The sequence below is a fragment of the Coturnix japonica genome, chromosome 27 (genome assembly GCF_001577835.2).
Source record: "Coturnix japonica isolate 7356 chromosome 27, Coturnix japonica 2.1, whole genome shotgun sequence".
NCBI classification, from domain to species: Eukaryota; Metazoa; Chordata; class Aves; order Galliformes; family Phasianidae; genus Coturnix; species Coturnix japonica.
This window is the reverse complement of record NC_029542.1, coordinates 807,449-816,692: the sequence shown is the minus strand read 5'-3', so window position 1 is coordinate 816,692 and position 9,244 is coordinate 807,449. Positions and strand designations below refer to the sequence as shown.

General features: G+C 55.2%; 1 protein-coding gene across 3 annotated transcripts; it reads left to right on the top strand.

Annotated features, from left to right (window-relative positions):
• Positions 1-54: 54 nt before the first annotated feature.
• DCAKD (dephospho-CoA kinase domain containing) lies at positions 55-9,125 on the top strand. Of its 3 annotated transcripts, XM_015885453.1 has the most exons (7): positions 188-383; positions 1,737-1,847; positions 2,156-2,273; positions 3,744-3,947; positions 5,455-5,542; positions 5,624-5,783; positions 9,027-9,125. In XM_015885453.1, exons 3-7 carry the CDS (start codon positions 2,162-2,164, stop codon positions 9,093-9,095), a joined length of 633 nt encoding a protein of 210 aa, XP_015740939.1. In that variant the 5' UTR covers positions 188-383; positions 1,737-1,847; positions 2,156-2,161; the 3' UTR covers positions 9,096-9,125. The 3 variants fall into 3 exon arrangements, with proteins under 3 accessions (XP_032305282.1, XP_015740939.1, XP_015740938.1); XM_032449391.1 differs by lacking the exons at positions 188-383; positions 9,027-9,125 and adding an exon at positions 55-181 and having other exon boundaries at positions 5,624-6,625; XM_015885452.1 differs by lacking the exon at positions 9,027-9,125 and having other exon boundaries at positions 5,624-6,625.
• The last annotated feature ends 119 nt before the right edge of the window (positions 9,126-9,244 follow it).

Sequence of the window (9,244 nt, the reverse complement as noted above, 5' to 3'; positions counted from 1 at the left end):
GGGCCGGGCGTGGGCGGGAACTACAATTCCCATCAGCCTTTGCCGCACCCCAGGCTCATTCTACCCGAGGGGTGGGACAGATTCCAAAGCGGGCTGTGCTGATTGGCTGAGAGGAGTACCCTCAGTTCCTATCAGCCAATCCGCGTGTGCTATACTGCGTGGTGCGCGAAGCCGGCAGCGGGTGAGTGCGTGAGGGGGCGACGCTTCGGGCCTGGCTGAGCGCGGCTGAGGGGCCGCGGGTCGCGTTGGGCTGAGGATCCACACGTTAAAATCGTGGTTTATTTGTGATTATTTTCCCTTTGAACTTCACTTTCGATCATCGCCGGAGCTGGGCTCGGACTGAAGCTGGTGCACTTTGCCCTTCAAACCCTCGGCTCCTTGGGGTGTGTTGTTCCATTAGGCCTCAATGTTGTGTGTGGTAAAATCACCCCGATTCCCCCCGTTCCTTCTGGGTTTTTCTTTCCTCTTGTTTCTTGGATCCGTCGCTTTGGTTCATTTGGCTCCTGCCCGTCTGCAGGGAGGGACGAGCGTCCCTGTGTGCAAATCAAACCCTCCATCATTAAACCACAGGGCTCGGGTGGTCTCTGTGGCCTTAAAAGTGCCGACAGACTCCATTGCAAACAGCCTTTAATGCTGCTTTACCCCTCGGTAACTCCAGCAGCTGACAGTGCACTGAGCTCTGTAACAAGGTTTGTTGGGGCTGCGTAACAGAGGGACAGGAATAGATCCATTGGGATCACGTAACACGGGACAGAAATAGGTTTGTTGGGACCAGGTCCCAGCTGGGGCCGCAGCTCGGGGCTACGGCGCTTAGAAACAGTGTATTTGCTTTACATGGGCAGGAGAGTTTTATGTTTCTAAGCACAGAAGTTTCCTCCATAGAAAGTTGTGCACTGATGGCCTGACCCCCTTCCTCTCCCCCTTGCTCTCCCCACACCAGCCCTGCCCACCTCACAGGGTGTAGAATACGTGGAACATCCAGGGCTGGATCCTAACCCAGTGTGAAGGTGGGGGCAGGGAATGCCCCATCGGGGTCAGGTGCTCACTTGGCAACAAAGCTCAGGATTTACATCAGCCTCTCAGAGATCACTGATGTTTGTTTGCTGCCCTCTCTGAATTCCCCCTTCTTGCTGGAGTTAACCCCATCTGTTTGCCAAAAGGAAGAGAAGAGCGCACGTGGTGCTGCTGTGGGCTCTGTGTGCTCTCAGCAGCCATGGAGTGAAGCTGCTGGCAGGTGCTGCTGGCTTTCCTCTCCCTGCTAACTCCCACTTCCTCCCTCTGCTGAACTGCCTTCAGCTGCTGCTGAGTGCATCCAGCCCTCTCTGGGTCCCATTTGTAAGACTGAGTCGTGACGCAGGTGTCTTTTTCTAGCAAAAAGGAGGCACTGAAATCACACAGATCATCAGGGTTTGGGGCAGGTGCCTCTCCAGGAGAGACTGAGTTTCCCCTGGTCTGGCCAGGAGGAGGATGAGGGGTGGCCAAGAGCAGCCCATCACTACAGGAATGTGGTTACTAAGGGGATGGAGCTGCTCTCAGCTGATCTGGAAAGGGCTGAACCGGTTCCAGGGCTCTCAGCAGGCACAGGGCTGTGCCTCTGGTGCCTCTTTGTGAGCTGACAGCCACGAGCTCACTGCTCAGAGCCGTGACTTCTTGCATCCATCGCGCTGTCCATGCGGTGCGTGCTGTCGATGACAGTGCTGGCTTCCAGGTAATGCAGAGATGTGATTTATTTGCAGGCTCCCATGTTCTGCGTCCCGATTATGTCAGAGGTAGCTCGTCTTCTCTTGCTCCCCATCTGCTGAGATCAAGCAGGGCTCACTATCTGTCCTCGTGGTCTGAAGTGCTGGGTGAGTTCTTCTTGTTGTCACTGATCCTGTGTCACCCTGCCGGTTGCACTGGGTGTCCTTTGGTTTGTGATGCTGTAGGTGAGGCACAACCAGATTCCCCATACTGTGGGGAATCCTTGTTTAACCTGGCTTTGTTTTTCAGCGTGGGCACCCAGCTCAGAGGGGTGCCAAGACTCTAATAATAATGTCTCGGTGACTCCCTGCAAATGTATGACCAGGCTCTGAATGAAGTTGTCTGTTGGTATAAATATTTGATGAACAAAAAAGCCTCGTCCTGGCACATTTTCAGCTCTCTCTTTCTATTTCAGAGCACAATGTTCCTGGTTGGGCTCTCGGGTGGAATCGCATCGGGGAAGAGCACGGTGGTGGCCGTACTCCGGGAACTGGGCTGTGCCGTGATTGATGCTGATGTTATTGCCAGAGAGGGTTTGTTCTGCATAGCTGATCTTTCTCCCCGATACTCCCCTGACAACTGGGATTGATGTGCGGTGACGCGCAGACAGCAGAGGGTGCTCTGGGTACATTGGATCTGCTTCCATTCCCCCAGCCCATAGGGATGTGTGGAGCAGCTGTCTCAGGGGATTGGAACTAAGATATATTTCTAATTAAGCAAAAAAGAAAAGATCATGTCCTAACAACAAATGCTAGGGGAGATCTTGCCCTGAGTTTCCCTCTCCAGGAGTGCAATGCAGTCAGCACTTCCTGGCTTTGAAAGCAAGCATTTCTCCTTACAGTGGGTTCCATGGGCTGTTTCAACCTCCTGAGCCCCAGGACCTCACCCTGTAACTCAGTTACGCTGGGTGATATCACTGAGCTGAAAGAATTCCCCCGGTGCTGGGTGTTCATACAGAGAAATCCATCCACGAAATCACTCATGCCTTAATGTGCTCAAAAAGGAAAAGAAAGAAAGGAAGAAAAAAGAGGCTACAAAGCTCTCAGCTCAGAGGGAATTCAGGCTGTGCTCCTGCACGTCTGCTCCTTCTGCTTAGCAATCCAGGCGTTGGGTCTGCAGCTGAGCAGCGGTGCAGGCTGTATCATTTCAAAGTGCTTTTCTGTTTGTCGAAGAACTTACCGTGTAGCCACTCGAAGCTGCGATGCTCTCACGTTTTATTGCACTGTAATTCCCCTGGAGGTGCTGGAAATTTGCTGGAGGTGCTCAGAGCCTTCGTAGGCCACAGGAAAACACTATGGATGCTTGATGTCAGTTTTCTACCAATCGCTTCGTTTTTCTCCAATTCCTTTTTTATGTGTGTGCTCTCACTGTATGGATCTCACCCACCCCGAAACGGCCTCAACGTGAAATTCCGACGGAGAAAGAGATTGGTCTTAAAGACTTTTATTAGGTTGGCCTATGGTTACAACCTGTGGCAACGTTCCTGGATTTCGGAGAGGAAATTACATCTGGTCTGCCACTCTCTGTGGCTAGCCTCAGCTTGATCTTAATTACGGTTTTATTATTTCATCCTTTCTGTTGGTGCTTTTGATGCCCATTTAACGTCAGAGTCCCCCCCAAATACCTGCTGGGAATTGATCTCTGAGACGGTTGCCGCATTCATTCTCACAAAGAATTTGGTGGCTGAGGCTAAAAGCAGCAAAACACCTTTGTGACAGCCAGAGCCGATGGTGCAGCACGTCTGAGGCGGTCGTGGCTCTGAATTAATGTCCCCAAAGCGCTTCGATCCCCAGGTGTCAGCCCTCAGAGGGACCTTGGGCTGAGAGTTTGCAGAGCGCTGCCTGCAGCGCCGGTACCAGGTGTCTGCTGGCGCGTGCTGGCAGGCAAATGCGCTCTCAAGCTCTGTTATTTAATGAGCAAACCTCATTTGAGGCCGATCGCTGATGCAAAAGCTGCCTGTGCTGTGTGATTGTCTCTGACCTCTGGCTGTTTAATGTTATCAGTGGTGCAGCCCCGCCTGAAGGCCTATCAGCAGATCGTGCATTACTTCGGCCCCGAGATCCTCCTGGAGAGTGGGGAGATCAATCGCGAGGCGCTGGGAAACATCATCTTCTCCCACCCGGAGAAACGGCGGCTGCTGAACTCCATCACCCACCCCGAGATCCAGAAGGAGATGCTGAAGCAAGTCTTGAAGTACTTTGTGCTAGGTAAGGGCGTCAGGAGCTGCTGGCTGTCCCCAGTCACTCTGCTCTCCATGTCAGTGTGGAGAAAGGGATGGGAAAGGGGGCAGAACCAGCGCTGAGTGACGGCCTTTGTGCTCCGCCACTGGTGGCCTTTAGCATTGGCGTTTGGAGTATTCATCACTGCCCTTCCTGCCTTTCACTGCTGCCCTTCGCATTCTTCTTCTGTGGTTTAAAGTACATTTGCAGGGCCTGAGAAAGGCATTGTGAGGCCTCTTTGGAGATTGCTCTTTGGATAATGTCATACCTTCTGAAATGGCCAAATATTATTCCCCGCTCCCAGCCTCTCTGGGCTTCGATGAAAGCTGCAGAGCACTTGTAGTCTCGATAAGGTGAGAAATGGGCTGACAGCTGTGCTTTCCAAAGTCCCGCTTTCCCCCCTGATAAATATAACAAATACAGCTGTCAGACTTGGTCTAATCAAATGCCAGATAAGATCACCAGCTGTTTTGGAGGTCTCCGTGTAGACAGAAGGATGTCTTAATAGAGTCAGTCTGGTTTTGTGGAGCTTATCACAGCTGAGCTGCATGACAGCTGAATAGGGCTGTGCAGAGACCCCAAGATTTGGGGTGGAAGGAGCAGAAAGCAAGAGAAACAACAGGCAGGAGAGCTGGGAGCCAAAACACTCTGAGTTCTGAACCCAGGCTGCAGAGGCAGAAGGAAGACCCTGTCCTGCCCCTTGGCGAGAGTGCAGTGTGTGTTCAGCAGGCTGCTTTGTCCTCATTAGTCAGGTTTTAATGATTTGGGATAGCTGGATGCTGTCTCTGAGGATTGCTTTGTAAGGAAAGCTCTATTGATCAAGCCATAGGGCAGTGAGAAGCATCTCTATCTAGAGATGCTGGTAAAATGGTGGTTTGTTGGGGGATTGTGCCTTTGTCAGGCTTTAGTTGCCATGGCCTGGTTGGTTGGGGAGCGCTGGCTTTGTTCATAAACCAGCAGAGCTGTCTGCAAGGATCTCCTTGCTCTCTTTGGGGAAAGTGGAACTGCTTTGCTAAAGCTTTCTGAAAGGGAAGAAAACTAAGCTGGAAAATGAGCCGGGAAACATCAGCTTAACTGACTGCAGCCTGGCAAAGCCTCGGACAGCTGAAAGAGAGAAGAGCAAATTCTGCTGTGGGCGCTGCTCCCCTGGAGAGGCCGGCGACGACGTGTGACTGCTGCTCCTGCCAGCACTGCGCTGCCACTTCCATTTGAGCTTCTTGTTTCATCTCCTCATTATATTTCTGCAGCTTCACCTTTGGTCTGAGATCATCCAGGTTAGGGTTTGGGGGTTGTGTTGGCTTTTATTTTTTTCTCCCCTGCAGAAACTTGGAATGAAACCATTTCCTCTGTCTGAGAGGGAGGAGGGCTGCTCTTCTCTCGGAGCAGCTGCACTCACAGAGCTGCAGAGTTTTGCAGGAGCAGCTGCCGTGCACGTGTGAGGCTGCTGGGAGTCCGTGTAATGCTCTTCCTTTTGGGGGTGTTGTCATTCCTGCAGGCTACCGCTACGTGATCCTCGACATCCCCCTGCTCTTCGAGACCAAGAGATTGACCAAGTTCATGAAGCACACCGTCCTGGTTTACTGGTAAGTGCCGTGTGAGCCGCAAGCGCTGGGACAACCTCCGCATCCCTCCGTACTCCTCTCAGTGCCACCTCTGCCCCGCAGCGACCCTCAGACCCAGCTGGCACGGCTGATGAAGAGGAACGGGCTGTCCCAGGCTGAGGCTGAAGCACGCATCGCCTCGCAGCTGCCTCTGGATGAGAAGCGCAGGATGGCTGCTCATATCATCGACAACTCCGGCGACCGCGAGAGCACACGCCAGCAGGTGCTGAGGCTGCACGCGAGGCTGGAGGGCTCCCTGGACTTCCTCTGGGCACGCCTGGTGGTGGGAACAGCCGTGGCTGCACTTGGAGGGTTGCTGTACATCCTCCTCCAGCATTTCATCTCTTAATTCACCTTTTTAGGGTGTTTTTTTTTTTTCTCCTCTCGGTTGTTTTCCAAAGGCCTGGATTTCCAGGTTTGAAAAGGGCACTGAAAGGCCATCTGTTTTAATGAGCTTTGCCAGCTGAATGCAGACAGTGGGGTGAGGTTTCTCCTACTGACTTCCCAAGGTGAATGTGAGTTTTCTGGCCCCGTCTCCCATCTGTGTTCTTTAACTTTCTGCTCAGGGTCTGGTGCCCATCTGTGGGGTGGGAAAGGTCCCACGGAGGGGATGAGGTCCTTCTTAGCCCCATGGAGATCTGAATGGTGGCACTCCAACCTGTGGTGAATTTAGGCACTTCAGTCTCTTCCATGGCAATCTCTTTATGAGGGGAATAGTTGGGCTCTCAGGTCTGGTTCCTGCTGCTGGGTGTCCCCAGGTTGACCCCCTGGGATTGGATATGGGATTTCCCCTTCTTTCACCTTAAACCTGTGGTTGGGAACAAGCAGCACGTCATTCCCAAGGGCTGGATGTACAGCTGGCTGCTCACAGCCCCTCTACCCTGTGTTTCTGCTGCCTAAACAACCCCGTGAGCATTAACTTCCAAAGGGGGATGATGCACCCCCAGGGGGGCTGAGACCTGGGGGCTGCCCCATGGAAAGGGGAAAGCATGAGCCTGGGCGAGGCGGGTGCTGGCTCTTGGCGTTTGTTTTAATAAAGCACTGCCCAGCAGACAGTTCCCCATGGCTCTGAGGTTTCCGGGCTGCAGCGCTGCTCTTTTCCTTCTCTCAGGCTGTTCCTATGCTGGGGCACGGCTGCGCTCTGTAAAGTTCATTGTGTGCAAGCAAAGCTTATCAGCACACTCATGCGTTCCTGATGCAGAGCTCGGTCCCAGTCCCAGGAGCTCTGCAGCCTCAGTTCCTGCAGGGCTGTGGCTCAGCCCTGGCCCTGAGCTCTGCTCTCAGCTCTGGGCTCCTGAGCACTCGGTGCAGTGGGGTGTCTGGGTCCCATGTTTGATGTGGCTGTAGGGACCTGCGGGTCCCAACCCTGGGCTGCTTAGTCTGAGCATCCCAGCACAAGCAATAACCCTCCGTCATGCCCCTCTCCTGCTTTTTAATGTGCCTTTAATTGCAGTGGTGATGTCGGGGCCGGGAGTCCCTCCCAGCAAGCCATAAATCAGGGCTGGAGCAGGACAGGCTAAGCCAGAGATAAGCACTGATTGCGTTCCTCCCTCCCGGCTCAGTGCCTCCGCGATAAATGGGGCTGCGATGAGGCCGGGGGGAGTCAGGCTGGCACAGTAATCACATTTGGCGCTCCGCTCCCGCCCCGCTGACGTTTCCCAGGCACTAATGAGTTTAGTAGGGCCGAGGGAGGGCTGATTTCAGGGGGCTGAGAGCACAGCGCTGCCCAGAGTGCGGATGGGGATGTGAGGTGCCCAGCTGAGGTGGGCTCACACCTTGTGTCCTGGCTGCACAGCTGGCACCCGTGGGGAGGATGCTGAGCGCAGTGCATGGCTTTGGAATTGGGTTCTACATCCCCCATGGTACCCAACTGTGCACCCCCACTGCCACCATGTCCCTCAGCCTTGGGGACAAGCTGGGGACACACCTCACGGCCACATCCCTGACCCTTTCAGGGCACCCTGCACTCAGCGGCTGTCCCCACCGGTGACAAATGGCTCCGCTCTGTGCCATCGACAGCTCAATCGATGGCTCTGGAGGGAACCCGAAGGGCAATGCGCATCCATCCGGGGGCGAGAGGCCTGACTGAGACCTTTGTGCTTGTGACACCGGTGGCTGCCACCCAGCGTGGGTCCATGGGGGCACTCAGGCTGTGGGGATGGTGCAGTGTCCCTTTGTCCCCGGGCTGGGACCCAGCACCAGGGGGGGCCCTTGGGGACAGGAGGAGGGGGCTGAGTGTGTCACAGTTGCTGTCACTGCATGGTCCCTGCAGCACTGCACAGTGTCACCATTGCCACACGGTCCTGCACGCGTGGCACAGCGCTGCAGCCCAGCCCTGCAGCGTCACCGCTCCGTGGGTGTCACATGGCGTCACTGTCAGCGCGCGGTGCAGGGGGTGTCACTGTCACTGCCTGGCCATGGGGTGCCACACAGTGTCACTGCAGCTCCCGTGGGTTGTCACACAGAGTCACCGTCACTGCCTGGCGCATGGGGTGTCACACAGTGCCATGTCACTGCATGGCCCACGGGTGTCACCCAGCGTCACATCACTGCTGTCCCGCGGCGCATCGCACAGCGTCGCCGTCAGCGCGTGGCCTGCGGGTGTCACCCAGCATTGCTGTCACTGCACGGCCCGTGGGGTGGCACGCAGTGTCACTGCACAGTGCCACGGACACTCCCCTGTGCATCCTATGGGCTGTCACCCTGTCACTGCACCGTCCCCAACCCACTGGGGGATGCATCCCCATGGTCCCCAATGCACTGGGGAACCTGTCCCTGTGGTCCCTGAGCTGGTCCCATCCGCCCGCCTCGTCCCTGTCCCCCGCTGCCAGGCAAGCAGTGATTTTCCATCAGTCACCGGCTGTCTTGATCAGCCAGGCTCTAATTAAGTATCGGTGTTGGCAGCCCTTAATTGCCAAGCGGTGGGAGAGTGGTGGCCCTGCTGTGCCCACAGCCTCTGTAATGAGCGGCCGTGCAATGGGGATGAGATTGGGGGATGTACTGCTCCAGCCTCACCCCAAAGCTGTGCCGGGGTCACCCCATAGGATGGGGGGCACTGCCCAGCACTGGGCTGGGTATGAGGGTTGGCTCAGCTGGCCAGCTAGCTCCCTGAGTCATCCGCCTAGCCATAAAGCCTGATGGCCAACTGGCCAGTGAGCCAAGCAGCCAGCCTGCTGGCCATCAAGTCAACCAGACAGCTAACCAGCACAGCACCTAACCACCCACCAGCCAACCAGCTAGTTGACCAACCAGCCCCCTGCCAGCTGGCCCACCCAACTACCCAACCAGCCAGTCCCACCAGCCACCTTGGCCAACTCTAGCCAAGCAGGCAACCAAAGAGCCAGTGGGGTGTCTGACCTCAGTGGGTGTATGGTGGCTGGGACCGTGGTCAAGGTGCTTAGCAGGGATAAGGGAGTGCTGTGCTGGAACTGTGCCTCAGTTTCCCCTTCTGTTTCTTTCTCTCCAGCTCCATGTTGCTGTCACAGTGCCCAGACACTACAGCACATCATCGCTCGACTGGAAAACTCCTCATTAACACCTTCATTTAATCAGCTCTGCTGCCCAATGGAGGGGTCACGGTGCCATTTCTCAGCACTGGAGGGGCTGCAGGTCTGGAGGGATGGATGGAGAGATTAAGGTATGAAAGAATGGATGGAAGGATTGATGGATGGAAAGATGAATGGG

What these genes read in the sequence shown, in the direction of transcription:
- DCAKD (XM_032449391.1), top strand. Translation starts at nt 2,162, where the DNA reads ATGTTCCTGGTTGGGCTCTCGGGTGGAATCGCATCGGGGAAGAGCACG. An exon ending in CTTGAAGTACTTTGTGCTAG is followed by an intron (nt 3,948 to 5,454) that starts GTAAGGGCGTCA and finishes TCATTCCTGCAG; the next exon opens with GCTACCGCTACGTGATCCTC. An exon ending in CACACCGTCCTGGTTTACTG is followed by an intron (nt 5,543 to 5,623) that starts GTAAGTGCCGTG and finishes TCTGCCCCGCAG; the next exon opens with CGACCCTCAGACCCAGCTGG.